The 21,402-nt window shown below is 48.9% G+C and overlaps 2 protein-coding genes and 1 long non-coding RNA gene across 11 annotated transcripts in view; 2 read left to right on the forward strand and 1 right to left on the reverse strand.

Moving 5' to 3' along the window:
* LOC129019345 (uncharacterized) overlaps positions 1–21,402 on the reverse strand; it is a 23,354-nt gene continuing 1,952 nt past the window's right edge. Inside the window, exons 2-5 of one of the 2 annotated variants that reach the window (XR_008495615.2) lie at positions 20,973–21,136; positions 12,745–12,893; positions 3,188–3,410; positions 1–3,050 (exon numbers count right to left, since the gene is read on the reverse strand). This is a non-coding gene — a long non-coding RNA (uncharacterized LOC129019345). Of the gene's footprint in view, positions 3,051–3,187; positions 3,411–10,042; positions 11,070–12,744; positions 12,894–20,972; positions 21,137–21,402 lie in introns of those variants that run through there. The other variant, XR_008495616.1, reaches the window with a different exon arrangement.
* On the forward strand, positions 10,356–13,165 carry SLAMF9 (SLAM family member 9). Of its 2 annotated transcripts, none has more exons than XM_054461714.1 (4): positions 10,356–10,552; positions 10,996–11,337; positions 12,113–12,385; positions 12,782–13,162. In XM_054461714.1, the coding sequence occupies exons 1-4, from the start codon at positions 10,507–10,509 to the stop codon at positions 12,895–12,897; spliced, it is 777 nt and encodes a 258-aa protein (XP_054317689.1). In that variant the 5' UTR covers positions 10,356–10,506; the 3' UTR covers positions 12,898–13,162. The 2 variants fall into 2 exon arrangements, with proteins under 2 accessions (XP_054317689.1, XP_054317679.1); XM_054461704.1 differs by having other exon boundaries at positions 10,385–10,764; positions 12,782–13,165.
* IGSF9 (immunoglobulin superfamily member 9) overlaps positions 19,001–21,402 on the forward strand; it is an 18,784-nt gene continuing 16,382 nt past the window's right edge. For 2 of the 7 annotated variants that reach the window (XM_054461622.2, XM_054461671.2), the window contains exons 1-2: positions 19,001–19,121; positions 21,081–21,312. In XM_054461622.2, the coding sequence (XP_054317597.1) occupies positions 21,255–21,312 (58 nt within the window). In that variant the 5' untranslated portion in view covers positions 19,001–19,121; positions 21,081–21,254. Of the gene's footprint in view, positions 19,258–19,494; positions 19,572–21,080; positions 21,313–21,402 lie in introns of those variants that run through there. The other 5 variants (XM_054461661.2, XM_054461654.2, XM_054461629.1 and 2 more) reach the window with 5 other exon arrangements.

Raw genomic sequence — 21,402 nt, forward strand, 5'->3', positions numbered from 1 at the left:
CCGTAGATTCTAAACTTTTTTCTTTTAGCAAGAGCACCCTATTTTCAAATAAGTTCTGCATCAGAACTCCCTGTGTGAAAAGATAAAAGCAGGCTGTCTGTGGTTGAAGCTCCCTGGCTTTGCACCTGCTTCCCTGCGGCAGTCCTTGAGACAGCTCCTCAGAAAGCCCAGGAGAACAGATTAAAAGCTCCTGGAGCCCCTCTCATGTTCTCCAAAGGCCAGACCAAGAATGAAGCAGAGTGTTGTTTCATGGCTTTACTTAGGGGGAAAGAAACCCTTTGTGATTGGAAACAAAAGATATCACTGGCTGGGGAACTTCCTCTCTGCTCCAACAGAACAGAAGAGCAGGTGAAGTGAAGTGATTCCCAAACTTTAGCTTAGAGTAGAATCACCGGGGGACCTTGATAAGCAGGTGGATTCACAGGCCACACTCTGCTTTCTCCCATCATGACTCAGTGGGTCCAAATCAGCATTTCTGTTTTTTGTTTGTTTGTTTGTTTGTTTGTTTTTTGAGACAGAATCTTGCATTGTCACCTAGGCTGGAGTGTAGTGGAGTGATCTCTGCTCACTGCAATCTCTGCCTCCCAGGTTCAAGCGATTCTTCTGCCTCAGCCTCATGAGTAGCTGGGATTACAGGCACTCGCCACCTTGCCCAGCTAATTTTTTGTATATTTAGTAGAGATGGGATTTCACTATGTTGGCCAGGCTGGTCTTGCACTCCTGACCTCGTGATCTGCCCGCCTCGGCCTCCCAAAGTGCTGGGATTACAGGCGTGAGCCACTGCGCCTGGCCCGAATAAGCGTTTTAACTAGCTGTCAGCTTGATTATGATGCAGGTGGTATGAAGCCTACCTTTTGAGAGCAATAAGCATCAGGGAGTCACAGGACATGCAATCAAGAAGAACATGAGCCGAGTCCATTTTAGGAAAGAAGGGCAGACACATTGTACTTAAGAGGTAAGTTGAGGAAAGGGTATGTATGTGCATGAACCAATCCGAGATATGTGAAGCCTGAGAGACAAGGAATGGGTTGCCCTTGCAGTGTGGTTAAGGGGATTAGCCCAGTGTGTTCCATCTCTTCATATGTAACAGGCTGATCTGGTGAACAGGCGGCTGGCATAGAAAACATTGAGCTGGGTTGTACCTCCCAAAGCAATGCTTGCTGTCTCTTTAGACTGTGGGCTGATTGGTGCTGCCAGCTAACGTTCTTGAATAAACCTATTCACGTGTCTTATGTTAGAGACTTCCTGTGTATTCTCTTCAATAATCACAGACCCTGGCCAATTACCAAGGGGCCCCAGGTCTTCCTAATGCCAAAGCCCACTGTCTTTATGCTTAACCAACCTTCAGTAATAACCATGACTCACATTCATTGAGCCTTCCCCATGTGCCAACTCCATGCCAAATGCTTTCTGCCATTAGTTCATCTGATTTTCACAACCACCCTATAAAGCGGGTACTGTGAATATTCCATTCTGCAGATGAAGGAACCCAAGCAGTTTGGTTCCAGAGGCATGCTCTTCCACACTGCCCCCCCACCATCTCCTTCTAAATCTTTAGGGCAATTTGTTGACTGAAAAAGGTAAGGGCAGCCTTGAACTCTTAAAGTTTAGCTGTTTCAGTATGATTCCTTTAGTAAGATTTTGCTTCTGCTCTAGGGTAACCATAACTTATCCTCCAAACTACAGCACTTTCTGAGAGTGAAAGGGGGCACTATTAATAATTAGGGCAGGATAACAGGCTTACATGAGGACCTTCCTAAGAAACCTTAACACACAGTTACCTCACCTGCTTCAAACTGTGTCCATTCTCTTGAAATGCCTGCCTTTCACGTAAACCTTCAGTTTTAGCCGATAACTTTGACTCCACTTCAGAGAAAATCGAAACCACTGTGCAGGCCTTCCCTTAACTGCTTGTCACATACAAACCTATCTGCATTTCTGCCCATTTTCTTCTCATTATAGCCGAGGCCCATCTTGTAATCCAAGGTCAGTTCCTTTCCCTTGGCTCTGAATCTCAGTTCCCTCCTGTCTTCTGGGTGTGTGTGGGGTGGGGTGGGGTCAGGGAGAGGCCTTGTTCCATTATCATCACCTTTTCCCCAAATCTTCAACCCCTCTTCCTACTGGCTCTGCTCGTCAGCATTTAAATATGTTCAAATCTCCGCCGCCCGTCTCGGCCTCCCAAAGTGCTGGGACTACAGGCGTGAGCCGCCACGCCGGGCCAAAGGTAAACTTCTTGAGTGCATAACTTACAAACTCAGTAGGTCTATACACCCCCATTGAGCTGCCTGCAGTCCATCTTTGTAGCCTCATCTCCACTCTTAAAACGAAATCATTGGCAATAAAATTATCCCTCTACCCCATGTTTTCCCTTTGCCTCCCATCCTCTGTTTCCCCCTGCCGTCAAAGGTAAACTTTTTTTTTTTTTTTTTTTTTTTTGAGATGGAGTCTTGCTCTGTCCCCAGTCTGGAGTACAGTGGCGCTATCTTGGCTCACTGAAACCTCTAGCTCCTGGGTTCAAGCAATTCTTCTGCCTCAGCCTCCCAGGTACCTGGGATTGTAGGCATGTGCCACCACGCTGGGCTAATTTTTGTATTCTTAGTAGAGACGGGAGTTTCACCATGTTGGCCGGGCTGGTCTCGAACTCTTGACCTTGTGATCCGCCCGCCTCGGCCTCCCAAAGTGCTGGGATTATAGGCGTGAGCCGCCACACCTGGCCAAAGGTAAACTTCTTGAGTGCATAACTTATAAACTCAGCAGGTCTATACGCCCCCAGTGAGCTGCCTGCAGTCCGTCTTTGTAGCCTCATCTCCACTCTTCTCTGCCCGCATCTCTTGGCCCTGCCTGTGTGGGCTTCTTCTGTATTTCAGTGTGCCCAGCTCTCTCCCCAACCCCAAGGATCCTGCACAGGCTGCTCCCTCTGCGAGGAACACTCTTTTCTCCTCTGTTTCACAATGACTCCTTTGGGTGCACTTCAACAATTTGCAGACTCTTACAGTTCTCTCCATCCACCTTCATGGTTCAATTGAATAATCACCTTTTTAACACTGACACTTAAAAAAGAAAAAGAAAAGAAAGGAAAAAGAAACCACGTATCAAGCGCACAGGCCGGCCTCAGAATAGGATAAAAGACACGTGCAGATCTCAACACACATTGCCTCGGGAGGGAGGTGATTTCTTTGGAACTTACTTGTTAATGGCTCCTCCAGTACCATGGCTCTGCCATGTGGGTCCCCAGCTTTCCAGATCCAAAGGGAAGCTGAGGAGAAAGTTTGAGCAAAGGTTTGGCCTTTTATTATCTTTCCTCCATTCTCTCCACCACAGCAGGACCAGCTTTTCACTGCAACCTCTTTCCCAAGGCTGTTACATCAGAATTGGGGTGTGGGTCTGATTTCTCATTGGCTTAATTGCTCCTAAAGATCCAGGAAGAAGAGAGAGAAAGTCTAAACATTACTGGTGCAACTACTTTATTATATATAATAATGTCATAGTTTGGTCTCTCTCCAAAGCACACCCTTAGATAAAAACTTGGGTGGAGGACGTCTTTCTGGGAGATAATCCAAGAAGAAAGAATGAGGAAAATGAGACAAGGAAGGGAGGAAAGCCAAAGAAAAAGGTGTGTTAATAGTTGATTACCATTGTGGACAACTGGGGCCCAATCCCTCTGAGGAACCAGGGAGAACATGCCTCAGAATTGCTCATGGAATAGGGCAGGGAGGCTGGAACATTTATCCACGTTTACCCACCAAGGTGGCACTCCCTTAGCTGCACCCACCCAACCTGCATACTTCCCAGTTGCTGGGCTGAGTGGCCTTCCACTGTCATAGGGAAAGCCTGGAAGTGGCCGGGGGCGGTGACTCATGCCTGTAATCCCAGCACTTTGGGAGGCCAAGGCGGGTGGATCACGAGGTCGGGAGTTCAAGACTAGCCTGGCCAACATGGTGAAACCCCATCTCTACAAAAATTAGCCGGGCGTGGTAGCATGCGCCTGTAATCCCAGCTACTCGGGAGGCTGAGGTGGAAGAATTGCTTGAACCTGGGAGGTGGAGGTTGCAGTGAGCTGAGATGGTACCACTGCACTGAAGCCTTGGCAACAGATCGAAACTCCGTCTCAAAAAAAAAAAAATAATAATAATCAGAGAAAGCCTGGAAGCAGAAAAGCAGACTGCCCAGGTGCAAACTTCATGGGGCACTCTATCATGAAACTGTCCACACAACAGTGTTGATGCAGCCATAAAAAATGATGAGTTCATGTCCTTTGTAGGGACATGGATGAAGCTGGAAACCATCATTCTCAGCAAACTATCGCAAGGACAAAAAACCAAACACCACATGTTCTCACTCATAGGTAGGAATTGAACGATAAGAACACTTGGACACAGGATGGGGAACATCACACACCGGGGACTGTTATGGGGTTGGGGGAGGGGGGAGGGGGGAGGGATAGCATTAGGAGATATACCTAATGTAAATGACGAGTTAATGGGTGCAGCACACCAGCATGGCACATGTATACATATGTAACAAACCTGCACATTGTGCACATGTACCCTAGAACTTAAAGTATAATTTTATATATATATATATAAAATTCATATATATATATGAAGAAGTCAGGTGGATAAACAGGCTGTGCTACAGGGAACCCTAAGTGTCTGCTACAAGCAAGATGTTAGAATGGGTCTCTTCCTGCCTTAGTTACGCTATGCTAAGCTGACAGTGTGATGGGTATCAGGAGATCAAAGGCAATGTGAGGGAGATCTGCCCTTGAGGAACGTACAATGGGAGTCAAGGAGAACTGGTGTCACTGCCTTTGGAACCCCCTCATCTATGGATGGAGGGCTGAGAAAGGGAGATCAAGAAAGAGACTTCTTCGGAAAGAACTTTACTGTGAGTCTACACCTCTTCCCCAAGGTATAGTGATGTCACCTCTGACCACAAGCCAAGTAAAGAAGACTTCAAGGGGAGGGCTTAGGGAGCTTTGGAATGTGGCCCTGCAGGTGACAGTCAGAGGCGACAGGCACCTATGACAGGTCTGGGAGAGTTAAAACCGGTAATGGGCTCCCACGAGGGAGCCAGGAGTATGGTGCCATGTTGTAGATCCTAGGATCTGCCGGGGCAAGGAATGTTTGTGATGGGTGGCTAAGGGCCACCCATGAGACACAGCCTGCTTGGTTGTCCTGGGTGCTGTACGATAGGGGCATTTGGACAGGCCTCTGGGGAGGAGGAGATGAGATGTGTGGCCAGATGTCCAGGGGCTGAGGAAGGAGTTGCAAAGGACCACCCAGAATAGAGATGCATCCACCTCCCGGTCAGGGGTAAGAGAGAGGGAACCAGGGGTAAGAGAGAAACTTAACCAGCAAAACTTCCCTTAACAAAAAATAGTTCATCTTAGCCATCTGTGAGGCCCACAGAGTGCAAAGCCACTCAGCTAGGTAAGAAGAGTTTTAACACCTCCCCACGCTCCCCATCCTCCTGGAGTGGGGAAACCTGAGTTGGGGGAGGAGAGTTGAGGGGAAGGAGGAGAACAGATGCAGAGAGGCAAGCTGAACATAGTAGAGAGCAGAGACTGCTCCCTCCCTGACTGCCGGCCTCTAGCCTGGAAGACCTAAGCCAGGGTAAGGGAGATTATTTGATAATAAGGTAAGTTTGGAATTTTGAATATTACATGGGACAGGAAGTACTCATTTCTAAACCGAGACCAGTACTCATTTTTGGACTGAGACTGAGGCCAGAGTTCACATCTGAGGCAGAGAAGACTACCCCACTGAATAAGATTAAAAGGGCAGTGAGAGAAAAAAAATTGAAGTTCTATTTGAATCACAATCCATGAGCAAGAATGAAAATTACACTTGGCCAGGCACTGTGGCTCACACTTGTAATCCCAGCACTTTGGGTGGCTGAGGCAGGAGGATCCCCTGAGGCCAGGAGTTTAAGACCAGCTTGGGCAACATAGCCACATCCCATCTGTATATAAAAAAAAAAAAATTAAAAAACTTAGCTGGGCATTGTGGTGCTCACCTGTAGTCCCAGCTAGTTGGGAGGCTGAGATGGGAAGATCACTTGAGCCCAGGAGGTTGAGGCTGCAGTGAGCCATGATTGTACCACTGCATTCCAGCCTGGGTGACAGAGCAAGACCCTGTCTCTTTAAAAAAAAAAAAAAAAAAAAGTAAAGAAACGAAAATTTGACTTGACAATCATGCTCTCAGAAGTGACTTTCTCCACACTGGACTCAGAGCACTCAGTGGGGTGGAAATTATTTTCCTCTCCTCAGTAGGCATCATGGACTGTTTATGCCTACTTATGGAGACAGGTTTAATAAATCTGAACAGTTACCTCCTGGCTATCAGCATACACACTGTAGCAGCCTCGGCTCCCCCTTCAAGAGTAAACACATTTTTGGCTGCAAGAAGTGCGGTTAACCGACAGGCTCTAGCTGCAGCACCTTCGGGATCTACGCTCTTCCCGGCAGCCCCAGCCCATGGCTGTGCACATCAAGAGTCCTGGCACTGGGACATTCTTGCACAGCTAGAGTCCCAGTGCCTGGACATGCCTGCCCACCACGGGCCTTCTCTAACGGGCAGTCGGTGCCAGAGCTCCCTGCTAAGTCAGCTGAGACTGTGAGACCTGCATCGAGGTCTGAGGCCCTTCTGGCTCCACCCTGCTTCCTTCTCCATTTATCTTTTCCAGGCCTTTCCCCACATTAAAACTCTTTTGCTCTGAACTCCAGCTTCTGCTTCTCAGAGAATCTAACTGATATTCTCACCCTTTAAGCTCTGAGCATTATATTCATGACCCTGTTTTCTTTTCTTTCCTTGCTTTTATTTTTTATTTCTAATTTTTAATTTTAATTCACAAAAATTTATACCTATTTATGGTGTACAACATGTTGTTTTAAAATATGAATATGTTGTGAAATGGCTAAATCGAGCTAATTAACGTAAGTATTGTCTTATACAACTATCTTTTTTTGTGGTAAGAACACTGAAAATCTACTGTCTTAGCAATTTTTTTTTTAGATGGAGTCTCACTCTGTTGCCAGGCTGGAGTGCAGTGGCGCGATCTTGGCTGACTGCAACCTCTGCCTCCCGGGTTCAAGCAATTCTCCTGCCTCAGCCTCCTGAGTAGCTGGGACTACAGGCACCCGCCACCACACCTGGCTAATTTTTGTATTTTTAGTAGAAGCGGGGTTTCACCATGTTGGCCAGGATTGTCTTGATCTCTTGACCTCGTGATCCACCCGCCTCGGCCTCCCAAAGTGCTGGGATTATAGGTGTGAGCCACTGTGCCTGGCCTGTCTTAGCAATTTTTGAGAATACAATACATTGCTATTAACTATAGTCACCATATGGTATAATAGATCTCCTGAACTTATTCCTCCTATCTGACTGACTTTTGAAATCTTTCGATCAACATTTCTCCAATCCCCACCCCTCCCACAGCTTCTGGTAACCACCACTCTACTCTCTACTTGTAGTTCAACCTTTTTTTTTTTTTTTTTGTCTTTTTTTTTTTTTTTGAGACAGAGTATTGCTGTGTCTCCCAGGCTGGAGTGCAGTGGCGCCATCTCAGCTCACTGCAACCTCTGCCTCCTGGGTTCACGCCATTCTCCTGCCTCAGCCTCCTGAGTAGCTGGGACTACAGGCGCCTGCCACCACGCCCGTCTAAGTTTTTTTGTGTTTTTTAGTAGAGATGGGGTTTCACCATGTTAACCAGGATGGTCTCAATCTCCTGACCTCGTGATCCGCCTGTCTCGGCCTCCCAAAGTGCTGGGATTACAGGTATGAGCCACCGTGACTGGCCTAGTTCAACCTTTTTATAGATTCCACATTAAGTGAACTTATGTGGTATTTGTCTTTCTGTGTCTGGCTTATTTCACTAAACATAATGTCCTCCAGGTTCATCCATGTTGTTGTAAATGGTAGCATTTTCTTCTTTTTGTTGTTGTTTTGTTTGTTTTGTTTTGTTTTGCTTTGCTCCGTCTCAACTTACCACCCCCTCCTCAGGTTTCCTCACTCCAGGAGGATGGGGAGGTGTCAAAACTCTTCTTACCTAGCTGAGTGGCTTTGCACTCTGTGGGCCTGGAGGATGGCTAGGATGCCCTATTTTCTGTTAAAGGCAGTTTTGCTGGTTAAGTTTTGCTTGTTCCCTCTCTCTTACCCCTGGCTGGAAGTGGATGCATCTCTATTCTGGGTGGTCTCTGCTGGAGTGCAGTGGCATGATCATAGCTCACTGCACCCTCAAACTCCCGGGCTCAAGAATCCTCCCACCTCAGCCTCACAAATAGCAAGGATTACAGGCATGCATCACCATGCCCTGATCATGTTTAAAATTTTTTTTGTAGACATGGGGTCTTTCTATGTTGCCTAGGCTGGTCTAAAATTCCTGGCCTCAAGGGATCTTCCTGCCTTGGCCTCCCAAAGCACTAGGATCATAGGCATGAGCTCCCTTGCCCAGCCTCCTTTGTTTAAGGATGGATAGTATTCCATTGTGCATATATCTACAATTTCTTTACACATTCATCCATTGATAGACACTTAGGTTGATTCCATATGTTGGCTCTAGTGAATAGTGCTGCAATAAGCATGGAGTGTAGATACCTCATTAACATACTGATTTCATTTCCTTTGGTGATATACCCAACAGTGGGATTGCTGGATCTAATTTTATTTGTTAAACAGATTTATTACATAAAAACGTTCTATACTCAGACTGAAATCTGGTTCACCTTTAAGAAAAAATTCTAATCCCTCAGGTTTTATACTCATAAACTGAACTTTAAGAACTACTCACTTCATTATCTTCTTCACTAAGCAGATTCTACCAATCTTTGAAGAACGGAGGTCTCATCTTAAATATCTCTCCTCGATAGCTTTTCCCCAACCCTCCTGACTCCAACTTTGCCAAATCCCCTTGTTATAGGCTCCTTCAATTATTCCTTTGGTAAGATTCATCAAACTTGTAGTTACTTGTCCAATGTCAATTGTTAGCATATGAACTCCATGAAGTCACAATCTAAAATTCTTGGTCACTGTTAATTCCCCAGCACTTAAGACAGTGTATGGACCGTAGAAGCTACTCAATAAACATTTAACAGATTTCTGAATTTGCTAACCTAAAACTATGAAATGTTGGCACAAGACCAAAGCTGAATACATCTTCCCCTATTGTTCCCTTGGTCTTGAGACATTGCTCTTACTTCCTCATCACAGCACGGCCTCATAAACTTGATTATTAGAAGAAACTTAAAGATTATCCAGTCTGAGAATCCATCTGATGCCAGAGATGTTGCAGATAATCCAAGCAAGTGATTGTCCTCTTAGCTTGAATACTAGGGACAGAAGCTACTTTCTAAGGCAGCCCATTGCATCCAGAACAGCTTTGACTGCCAGGAAGCTGTTTAATAACGCTGATCCTCTGCAGTCTCTTCTTGAATCTGAATTCATCTAGGTTTGATCAACATCATATTCTCACAAAACGATTTAAAGTCTTTTCATAATATGAACGACATAGATCAACTCTCTGGTCAAACTACTTTTTTTTTTCTTCTCTCTTTTTTTTTTTTCTTTGAGACAGAGTCTTGCTCTGTTGCCTGGGCTGGAGTGCAGTGGCACAATCTTGGCTCTCTGCAACCTCCGCCTCCTGGGTTCAAGTGATTCTCTTGCCTCAGCCTCCTGAGTAGCTGGGATACAGGTGCACACCACCATGCCCAGCGACTTTTTGTATTTTTAGTAGAGACGGGGTTTCACCGTGTTGGCCAGGCTGGTCTCAAACTCCTGACCTCAGGCGATCTGCCTGCCTCGGCCTCCCAAAGTGCTGGGATTACAGATGTGAGCCATTGCGCCCGGCCAAACTGCTTTCTTAAAGAGGATCGAATCAAATGTTTTTCCCCTGCGAATAGCCTCTCAGGTGGGAACATAACTAGCTTTAAATAAAAAGGCTTAATCATTCATCCATTGTAAAGCTATCAATTGAGTGCAGACACATGTCTAGTATGGGGCCAGCAATAGTGGGACATACACAGGAAATGAAAGATGAAGTCTGTCTGGGGAGATATAGATGTTTATAAGACCAAATGATCACAGCAACATAGGAACTACCCAGAGAGAGCTAGGGCAGAATATCCTGGGAGCCAAATAACAGGATAGGGAATGTTCTAAGAGTTCGGGGCATGCAGTACATGCGGGGACCTGGGGCGGGTAGGAAGTCTTGAAAGACTTCATTTAGGAAGTGGGATTTGGGCTGAGTTTGGTGGATGGCGTCATGAGTCACTGAGTAAACTGTCTTGACAATCAGGATCTGAAAGAGAACTAAGAGAGTCACAATACATAGGGAGGGGCTTAGTGAGGACAGAGGACGTCAGAGGGCTGCAGTCAGGGGAAAATCATTTCCCTTTTCTCAGGACCGTCAGTCAGGCTCTCTGTCTCTAGGATCCTCCTAATGCAGTCTTCTGCACAGTCCTGGGGACCGACCGACTGAATCACACCTCTGGGGCTGGGGGCTGCTGACATGTGTGCCTTTCCTTGGCTGCTCCTTCTCCTGCTGCTCCAGGAGGGTGAGTGAGGCTGCCAGCTCCTGCACAGGAATGTCCCCTTCCACCTCTGTTCCCTTGCCCCACTGGGTCTGGGCCAGCAAGACCCTTTCTTAGGGGTTGAATATGTCAGCTCTTCTGGAGTTACAAGGAGTAGGGTATGTGGCTTCAGGGCAGGACCGAGAGACACCTGGGGATATGGAAGAAAGAGCAATCCCAAGACGGCAAAGGAGAAGGTAAAACTTGGAGGGTGAAGGGACAGATGGAAGCAAACTGCTGTTAGGTGCTTAACTCAGGGACAGGGGAAATCTAGAGCCAGAAGCAGCAGCTGGAGAACGGGATTTAGTGTGAGAGTCATAGAAGCTTCCCAGCTGAGATTACGCTACTCTGGCAGCTCCACTGCCAGGTTCAGCAGCCCAGAGACAGCAGCTGGGTTGTTTGCTTCTCTTTTCTTCCTGCATATGCAGCCAAAGGAGACTCTGGAGATTGTGTGGATCCTGAGGAAGTGGTTGCGGTCCTTCAGGAGTCCATCAGCCTCCCCCTGGAAATACCACCCGAGGAAGAGATTGAGAACATTATCTGGTCCTCTCACAAAAGTCTTGCCACTGTGGTGCCAGGGAAAGAGGGACATCCAGCTACCATCATGGTGACCAATCCACACTACCAGGGCCGAGTGAGCTTTCTGGACCCCAGCTATTCCCTGCATATCAGCAATCTGAGCTGGGAGGATTCAGGGCTTTACCAAGCTCAAGTCAACCTGAGAACATCCCAGATCTCTACCATGCAGCAGTACAATCTACGTGTCTACCGTGAGTTTAGGCTGGGAACCATAAAGCTGCTTTTTGGGGGCTCTTCTGAGCTTCTCACACCATGGAGTAGGGGTCTCAGGACTCGGGGTTATGGTTTGAGGGGCTAGAACTGGAGGCAGACTGTCTCCAATCTAGATACTGGGATTGAGTGTGCCCAATCCACCTGTTGTAGCTGAACCGCAGCAACAGGTGGGGTGACCTGGAGCAAGGAGGCTATCTGATGAAGTGGCAGGGATCAGGGGCTTCATGTACAGACCCTGTAGAGGGCTTTTCTCTTCCAGTGAAATTGTGTCCTGGGGATGAACACCACCTACATTCTTGAGCCTTTTATTTCCCTGTGTGATGAGGGCAACTAATGAGTAACTTCTCTTTACTTGAACCCAAATTTCTTCTTAGTGTCTGTCACACTGCATCTGCCTTGAAGCTTGAAGAGACACTGATTAAAATGTAAATGCCCCTGAGAGGGGTGATAATATTTTATGGGATCAAGGAGACAGAATGGGGTTTGGAGGAAGGTAGAGTAAAAAAGTAAGAGAGAGAAGACATAAAGGGGAGGTGGAAGATGCCAAAGGCAGCTCTGTCTTCCTTGACAGTTGCCTTGGGGACCTTGGAACCACAGGTTTTATGGTGGTTGGGTTTGTTTGCTTTTGCTTATTTGTTGTTTAGGTGAAGGGGCTGTCAAGGGGTAGCATTAGTGCCCCAGGTTTGAGGAGCTTAGGAAAACATACCCAATCCCTGATTGTTTAGAGGGTCTTTGTGTTTCCCCTTCATCTAGGACGGCTGTCAGAGCCCCAAATCACTGTGAACTTTGAGAACTCTGGGGAAGGTGCCTGCAATATGTCCCTGGTGTGCTCTGTGGAGAAGGCAGGCATGGATGTGACCTACAGCTGGCTCTCCTGGGGGGACAGCGCTTATACATTCCATGAAGGCCCTGTCCTCAGCACATCCTGGAGGCCGGGGGACAGTGCCCTCTCCTACACCTGCAGAGCCAACAACCCCATCAGCAACGTCAGTTCTCACCCCATCCCTGCTGGGCCCTTCTGTGCAGGTACCAGAACCCCTGAGACATCCCCTGAGCTCATGAAAGATAGTGCCTAGAGGCACCATCTCCCTCCTCCAGCTCTTCCCAAGAGAGCCCAGGGAATTCAGAAGTTAACCCCCTCCCATGGAGGCTTGACACCTGGATTGGAGAGGAGACTCTCCCTTTTTCTAGTGCCCCCAACTTCCAAAGGTCTTTTCTTTTCTCTTGCTTGGCTTCAGAATGATTCCTAGATCTCAGTTCCTGAGCTTCTGTGCATAGAATATATTTCCAGAGACACTTGCAGGGGGACATCAACTGATTGTGAACTTGAGACCCCTGCATGAAATTTGGGTAGGAGTGTGCCCAAATCTTAACCCCAGCCCTACCTCTGATGGGCCCCCTTCCTCCTTTCTTCTATCCCAGATCCTAACTATGCTTCTGAGAAGCCTTCAACAGCCTTCTGCCTCCTGGCCAAGGGATTGCTCGTCTTCTTGCTCTTGGTAATTCTGGCCATGGGGCTCTGGGTCATCCGAGTCTAGAAAAGACACAAAATGCCAAGGATGAAGAAACTCATGAGAAACAGAATGAAATTGAGGAAGGAGGCAAAGCCTGGCTCCAGCCCTGCCTGACTGCTCCTTGGGAACCCCAGTTCTGAGCTTGGTTTCTTCCCAGCACCCAGATAATCCTTCCTCAGCTCTCTTCTTTCCAGGGGAAGGAGGTGCTCAGGGGTGGGTATCCAGAGAGCCATACTTCTGAGGGAAGACTGGCTGGCAATAAAGTCAAATTAAGAGACAACAACTCTGCAGGAGCTGTGTTGGGTCCTTCTGTCCTCACTGGGTGGCTCTGGCAAAACCCACTCTGCTCTCTTTCCCCCAACTCCTAGTGCCTTCCCCCAAGTTCACGTGCTTTTTAAGGCCCTCCTTTGGGGGGAGAAGTGGGTCTAAAGGGCCCCCTCACAGGGAAGTTTTGGTATGCTGTCACTTACCACCTATCCCATTTTCCACCAACATGCTTGCCATTTGTTCATTAAATAAGAAAAGTGAGAGACTTCTTTGAACCTAACTGAACCTGTGACTTGAGAATTTCAGGCATTTTGAATCCTGCATAAAAGTGGCCTTATTCCTGTTAAGATTCTTCTGCTCCCTTACCCCACTCTCATCCTGGCAGTTACATTTGCTTAACAACTCCATCCATCCCAGACTAGTCTAGAAGCTCTCCTAAATAGGGAGGTAGGAAGGACCTCGTTCAGACCTACCCTGGGTCTGAGTTGAGCCCGCAACCTCTCCGTCATCTCCTTGATGCCAGTTGCTCTGGGCCTCTGGCGCCTACCCCATAGGGATGCTGGATTATTAGCCGAGATCATGGAGCCTTGACTTCTGCTTGTGATTAGTATTACTATCCTGCCTGTGTCCCTGCCTATAGATTTCCATGTCTTAGGCCTTCTCTTTGGAGTCTTGTCCTGGGTTAATGCCCACCCCCAACTCCCTGGCAAAGGCCCTTAAGTTTATGTTCCTGCTGTTTCCCTAGACCAATGATCAGCCTCCCAGGCTTAATGTGTCCCTGCCCAAGTCTCCATTATTCCCTCCAAATCAGATCTTGTGGATGTTACTTATGCAGCTGCCATGGGGCGGGGGTTGGGGGAAGCGATGACTGGGGAGAGAATTAGAAAACACCCAATTGACAGGACAGGTGTACGCAGTGGGTGAATTGAGGGAAATGGTGAAGGCTGTGATGTATGGCGGGGAGCCTAGGCGACATTTTGGAGCTCTGGGCTTTGATCTGCCACTCGCCTCTGGCCTCTGACCCTGTGTTCAGCAAACTTCCATTGAGCCACAGCACCTTTCTCCAAGAAGTGCACACTGGAAGAGAGAAGCAGGCAGAGAGGCAGCTTGGAGCTCCCACAGAGACACCGTTAGGCAAGCACCTTGGTGCCACAGAGACAGGGTGGGTTGGGGGCCCTGGAGTTTCAGAAGAGGCATCTGAAGGGTGGGGAGAGGGCCGCATGGCAGGAGGCATGCCTAACATTGCTGTGGGTCTCTTCTTCCTCTTTGTTTTTGAGCGGGAGGATGCTGATCTCCAAAGTGTCTTCCAAAAAAGGAACAAGAAGTCTGTGCAGGGGTCAGTGGAATGCATTCAACAGGGCAACCAATGAGACCAAGGATACCTTCCTTTTAGGAAAATAGGACACATGGGCTGGCACAGGACCACCCAGGAGGAGGGCCTTGAGAGCGGCATGGGGCAGGGCTGGAAGCCAAGAGTAGGGGTCTCCCTAGGTATTTGTGCAGGAGTTGGAGCCCCTTGGGGCTTGGGAAGGAGGTAGTAAGGTTGGGAAACCAGCCCCAAGAGCTCCTAGTGCTGGTAAACTGGTCCCCTTTACTTTCTGAGGGTCTGAGCCCTTGTCCCTCTGGAAGGCAGTCCCTTCTTGAGGCTGGTTCTCTGGGCCTCCCTTAGGCCCTGAGCAGTCTTCCTTCCAAAAAAGGCCAGCAGCCCCCAATCCCTTTGATTCCTTTTATATCTTTCCTAGGAGGCACCACTGCAGGGATGGGGACTGACTGGAAAGGCCACCTTGAGTCCATCTTGCACATAAAGGGGCAGCTCATTTCTCATGTTATTGCAGGATTGAATTCATAGAAAGTAAACAAAAGGATGAATAAATAAAGGAATGAATGTATGACAGGCCCAGGGATTTCCCTGGAAGTTGGCAAAGTTCTTTCTTCTTACAGCCAATCTCTGAGCAGAGAAGGGTTGAGGCCTCAAAAGAGACTGAGCTTCTGGAAAAGGAAGGATGAAATCTTAAAGAAAGTTGAATATAAACTCAGAGAGGCACAAGTCTCTACCTCTGCAATACGCCAGGAACTTGGCAAGCACTGGGGAGGCAAAAGAGACACCTCTGCCTTCAAGGAATGTTTTGTGGAGTGTGTAAAGATACAATAACAAGGTGGGAAAAAGGCTGGGGTGAAGGTGAGGGCGTGGTGGGAAGAGTCACAGAATGTGTCCTGAAGGGAACAGATCAACAGAAATTTGACCTGTGGTCAGCAGTGAGTCTGGAAAGGAGAAAAGGGCATTCTATCCAGACAGAAGCTAAGTGCTAAGACACTGATATGTGAAAGAGCACAGTAGTTCTAAGGCCTGCAAAGCCATGCACACTATGATAAAGGGATAGGTGAGAAACCAGGCTGGAAAGGTAAGCAGGGCCTTTCTGAAGCGGGAATTCAAAGACAAACAGGACAATATCCACACCATTGTGGGGCTTAGTGTTTCACTGGGATAGAACACCTGCAGACAAAAAGTTAAATGACAATATATGAGAAACCACACTTCTTTACTGATCTGGTAATAAGACTGCTGCTTACAGGCATGTGGTCAACAGAGTCCCTGGATGACAATCTTTTCTTTTCTATTTTAACTCAGATATAATTTAATATATGCCAGGTTAACAACATCCATATTATTGATTATTAAAGCCACCCTTTCTATTCTAGAATATGGGATAGTTATGTGATGCTTAGTTGGTACAAGCAATGTTAACACATCAAATGTGGTTACTACTAAAAGTCCATGTGTTCCACTTTTCAGGGTTCATTTGATATCAAGTAATTCTCTGCTTATCTATAGACAATGAGAAACTTTGCTGATTAGGAACACCTGTGCTTAACAGTGCCAAGCAGACATCTCTGAGGTCACACCATCCTCTTTGTGCAGGGCTATGGAGCAGCTCAGGTCCTTTCTTCCCAAGGCCTGCTGAAATATTAGGTATATACCAGGAAGACAGAACCAATAGGATAGATAGATAGAGATATAGAAATATGAGATGAGATTTATTAGGGGAATTGGCTTACATGATGGTGGAGGCCAAGTCCTACAACACGCACAGAGAAGGCCCTGGGATGGCAAAACTGTGGCTCAGTCCAAGTCCAAAAGCCTCACAACCAGGGAGGCCAATGGTATAACTCACAGTCCCAAGTCTGGAGAGCCTGGAGTTTTGATGTTCAAAGGCAAGAGGAGGAGAATATCCCAGCTCTGAGAGACAGAGAGAGAGAGAGAAAAGAAGAAGAAGAAGAAGAAGGAGAAGGAGGAGGAGGAGGAGGAGGAGGAGGAGGAGGAGGAGGAGGAGGAGGAGGAGGAGGAAAAGCAGCAGCGGAGGAGGAGGAGGAGGAGGAAAAGCAGCAGCAGAGAAGGAGGAGGAGGAAAGAGGAAAGAAGAAAGAAGAAAGCAGGAGAAGGAGAAGAAGGAGGAAGAGGAGGAGGAGGAGGAGGAGGAGAGGGAGAGAGAATATTTTCTGATATCCTTGTCAGCAATTTGAAAATATGGGGGCTGCCTGATACTTAGGTTAGGTGGAATCCTCGTTGGTTGAATAAGCTTTCCCAGAGAGTAATGACTATGAATCAAGGACAACCTAGACGAAAGTCTTTTGTTTTGAACCTCAGGGACTATTTTTTAAATCATCTTTCACTCCTGGCACAGTGAGGGAACAAGTTATAGGGCTAAGTTCCTTTTCTTAACAAAAAATCTCCAATATACATATAAATCAGACAAAAAATGGCAATAACAATAAAACTCACAAAATAAGTTTCCAGAAAAAAAAGGCCATATCATAAACTTTTAAAAATTGAAAACCATTTAAATGTCATTTAACAAAAGTTATTTTAATGTCCACATGAGATTAGTTTATCCTCAAGAAACCACTGGAGACAGTAGTTTAGATCAGAGGTGTGGCCAATTCTAACACAGGGGAGGGAGATCCTTCCCAATGATTGGTGAAGATCCAAAGACTAAAAAACACTTGGCTCTGCCGGGGGCAGTGGCTCACACCTGTAATCGCAGCATTTTGGGAGGCCGAGGTGGGTGGATCACGAGGTCAGGAGTTCAAGACCAGCCTGGTCAAGATGGTGAAACCCCATCTCTACTAAAAATACAAAAATTAGCCAGGCAAGGTGGTGGCTGCCTGTAATCACAGCTACTTGGGAGGCTGAAGCAGGAGAATCGCTTGAACCCGGGAGGTGGAGGTTGCAGTGAGCTGAGATTGCACCACTGCACTCCAGCCTGGGTGACAAAGTGAGACTCTGTCAAAAAAAAAACAAAAAAAAAACCCAAAAAACCGCTTCGCTCTTTTACCATTTCTTCTAGCCTTGCTTCCATGCTGCATTCATTAACATGTTTCCATTATAGTCTTATCAATAGATCAGGGTATTGAAAAGCATTGTTGAAAAGCTGCTACTTTGGGAGTATTTGCAGGAGGGAGGGTGTGAGAGACTGGCCCACTGCTCCTGCCTCTTGTCTTCCATCTCAGTCACCCAAAAGCACTAAAACCTTTACACCTGGAAGAACTGTCCAGCAGGCAGAGCTTACTAAGGATGGAATGGGTACAACAGTAGTGCTGAGCTTCCTGGCCCAGGATGTAATGAGATAGGGGCTTGGATGACTACATGGAGAAATGATGTGCCAGGGATTCTGGGGCCAAGCAGTGCTTAGGCCCAGCCCGGAGGGTCTCTCATGATGCTGCAGCAGTGATTCTGTGAGTCTGATGCCTGGTGCACTCAGTTTGAGTCTTAGTACTTCGGATTGGGATGAGATCAGCACGTTGCTTTCATAGAAGGCTTCCAAGGGGGCCAACTGAATGGGAAGGACCTGGACAGGCAACGTTGCTTAAGCCTACCCTGCATCCCTACAGCATCACCAAGCTGAGGAGGTGGAATCTCTGAGGGGCAAGATATGCAAGATGTCTTTGTGTCTGAGAGTGAAGTCTCCAAAGGAGTGGGTTTGATGAAGTTTGGGTTGGGTCTCAATCCAGCTCTGCCATATCCTAGATGGGAAAGCTTGGGCCAAGTTACTTCATCTCCCTGAGCCTCAGTTTTCTCATTAGTCAAAGGGAGCTCTACTTACTTCCCAGGGTTTCTGTGAAGGTTACACAGGAGTTATAAAGCATCTAGTCCAGGGTCTGGCACCCTGCATGGGTCCAGTAAGTGATCTTTTATTTCATTCCTCCCTTCCAATCTCCCGTGTCAGGATATCTCTCGTTTCTCCCCTCCGGGCCTGTTTCTCTGGGTCGTTGGTGCCAGAGCTGCCTCGGGAGCTGACTTGGCAACCCCACGCTCAGAGCACAGCCTTCCTCAGCTGCGCACAGTGGGAGGCGCCTGGGCAAGATTTGGGAGCTCGCCAATGCAGACAGGTATTTCCAGTCCTGCTAGAGAAGCAATGGGTGGAGGTGGAAATGGGGATGGGGGAGGAGATCGGATGAGCCCCGGACCTGGGTGGATCCCCTGGGAGGAGGGCGGAGAGTCATGCTCCCCGCCTGGTGCTCCTACCCCCAGGCTCAGATTTCAACCCTCGCTGCCGCCTCTGTGGCGCGCCCATTCGGGGAGCGGAGAGGGTCGCCCGTAGGTTCCGAAAGAAGGACGGCGTACCAGTAGCCTGGCAAGGGGCCAGCTCCCGCAGCCTTGGAGCGCGGGCCGGACCCGGCTGCCCCTCTTGCTGGTTGCGGGAAGCGGCCCACCGGCCTTTCCACGCTTGGCTGTGCAGAGGTCCACGAGGGGGCGACCTGAGCCCACGTGCCGCCGAGCCCTTCCCTCCTGAAACTACAACTCCCAGGCCGCTCGGGGGTCCCGCCCGCCTAGCCGCGCCTCTGGCGGCTCCAATTGGCCGCCGCGGGAGGGGGATTGGCGGTCTCCAGGGCGACGGGAGGCGCTCGGGGCATCCGAGGCGGGGAGGCGGGTCCGCCCCCTATTGTGTAGCGGCGAGAGTGGAGCCGAGCGGTGCGGAGCAGGTGAGGGAGGGGGCGTACTGGAGGTATAGAAGCGGGGGTGCTGGCGGGGGCATGGAGAGTAGTGCGGAGTTATGGGGGACAGGAGAAAGCGGGGAGTTCTAGAGAGAAGTGGAATTCGTTGGGGGAGCAGAACTAGGCGAGTTCTGGGGAGTGAAGTGGAATTCTTGGCGGGTGGGTGGGGGTTCCCGGAGAACTGCAGGAGTTCTGGAGGCAATGTGGGGGAGTTTTTGCTGGGTTCTAAGAGAAAGGTGGAGTTCCAGGGGACCAGGGAATGCGAAGGAGAAAGGAATTGTTGGGGGTGGGGTATCATAATTGTATTATGGGCTGAGGCAGGAGAATCCCAGGGAGGGGAATTCTCGGGAGGAGAGGATGGGGAGAAGTGGCTGGGGGGTGGGGAGACCAGAAGGGAGTTCTTTATAGTGCAGGAGACCTGCTGCAATTGGAGATCAGGTGCGAGAAGCTGGAATTGTGGGGGGACTGTGCGTAGTAGCGATAACTGGGAAGGCAGTAATGGGAGGATGAGGGAGTGGTGTGTGGGGAGACTAGCAGGGTGAGGAAATAGTGGAGGCTGGGGGAGTTGGAAAGATATTAGGAGACTCGGAGGAATTCTAGGGATGCCTAGTTACTCAGAGTCTCGGAAAACAGCCAGGAGAGGACTAGGGGGTTCCTATATACTTGGAAAAAGGTTTTTCAGGGAAGTATGGGAGAGCCGCCTGGAGGCAGTGGGAAACAGGGGGCTTGGTTGCTAGTGAGTTGCCAGAAGTTAGACGTACAGGATCATTAAGTAGAGGCAAGGATCAGACTCTGTGGAGGATGTTTTATAGTCTGTCCGGAACTTTGTGGCCAAGAGTGGGTTGGAGGCCTCAGAGCAGAGTCCACTTGGCAGTGCCAGGCCCTGGCATTGACCCTCTGGCTCTCTGAGACTGCCCTAGGATCTGTGGGGCTGTCAGAAGCTCCTCCCCTCCGTGCCCCAGGGTTAATTTTGTACACTTCAGGGACTCCCAGGCTTTTTTTTGGACCATGCCTCTGGGGTTGGGGAAGAAAGAGCCTGACAAACCCTAGCACCCCGAGGATGCTGGAGGGGAGTGAGTGGGAGGGATTTGGGTGAGGTCCTTGGGTGGTGGTGCCTGGCAGGGGGAGGGCTGCTTGGCAGTATCGTGAGGAAGTGGCGCCAGCAGCCAGCCCTGGGACCTGTCCAGACTTGGAGGATGCTGCCTGGATCCCCCATACCGGCAGGTGGGGGAGGCAGCTCCTCCTCTCCCAAGTGCCTGACTCACTCATTGCCAAAGCAGTGTAGGGAGACTGAATGGAGAAAGGCCTTCGGTCCTCAGCTTCCAGAGTTTTTCATAGAGGCTGGGGAAATGGGACGAGGGATTGTATGGGGGTGTCCTGGGGACCACTTTCTGAGGCTTAAGGGCCCTGGATTTGCCCTTGACTGGCTCTCTGCCCCTGAGCAGAGATCCTCAGGGCCTTTATTTGTCACAGAGGGGTGAAGGCGACAGCACTGGTTCCATCTTGCTGCCATACCTTGTGAGCATCAAGAGTAAGGAAAGAAGCGAGAGCAGGCTAGGCCATGAGAGTCTTGATCTACCATACTTCCTTCAAAAATATTTTTCCAAGCATATAAGGAACCCCAGTTCTCTTCTGGCTTAGTTTTTCAAGACCCTCAGAATGCAGGCATCCCCAGAATCCTTCCACATTTCCTAAGACCTTCCCAACTCTCCCAGCCTCCCCCATTTCCTCATCTTTCTGGTCTCTGCATTCAGCACTCACCATTCTCCCAGTACTCCTATCCCTGCACTTACTCCCCAGGGCTTCAAGATCCCCCCCTTCCCCCTACCCCTCACTTACCTATACTCCTTCCTCCTTTCTCTTCCCAATGCCTCTCTCTAATGGTGGGGTTTCTTCTGGGCTCCAGTATTGGCCAACTCTGCATGTTGCCTTGCACTTTGCATTTAGATCTGGTGGTTCTCCAGAGAGCAGCTTCCTTGGGTGTTACATGAGCCAAGCCCTCACTGTACAGAAGAGAGAGAGCTGAAACCTGTTCCCTGAGCTGATCAGAAGGACATCCCTTGGCCCCTCCATCTGGGCTCCTGTGGATAGGAGGGGCTGGACGAGCAGGCCAGCTGGGCTATGGTGTGGTGCCTTGGCCTGGCCGTCCTCAGCCTGGTCATCAGCCAGGGGGCTGACGGTAAGCTGGGTTCTTGGGCTCAAGAATGCCCTGTTAGCCTTGGGGTGGGTATGGGGGTGTTCCTCAAGGGTTCCTCTTTGAGCATGTGAG

This window comes from Pongo pygmaeus, chromosome 1 (assembly GCF_028885625.2).
Source record: "Pongo pygmaeus isolate AG05252 chromosome 1, NHGRI_mPonPyg2-v2.0_pri, whole genome shotgun sequence".
NCBI classification, from domain to species: Eukaryota; Metazoa; Chordata; class Mammalia; order Primates; family Hominidae; genus Pongo; species Pongo pygmaeus.

What these genes read in the sequence shown, in the direction of transcription:
- SLAMF9 (XM_054461704.1), top strand. Translation starts at nt 10,689, where the DNA reads ATGTGGCTTCAGGGCAGGACCGAGAGACACCTGGGGATATGGAAGAAA. An exon ending in CCAAGACGGCAAAGGAGAAG is followed by an intron (nt 10,765 to 10,995) that starts GTAAAACTTGGA and finishes CTGCATATGCAG; the next exon opens with CCAAAGGAGACTCTGGAGAT. An exon ending in GTACAATCTACGTGTCTACC is followed by an intron (nt 11,338 to 12,112) that starts GTGAGTTTAGGC and finishes CCCTTCATCTAG; the next exon opens with GACGGCTGTCAGAGCCCCAA.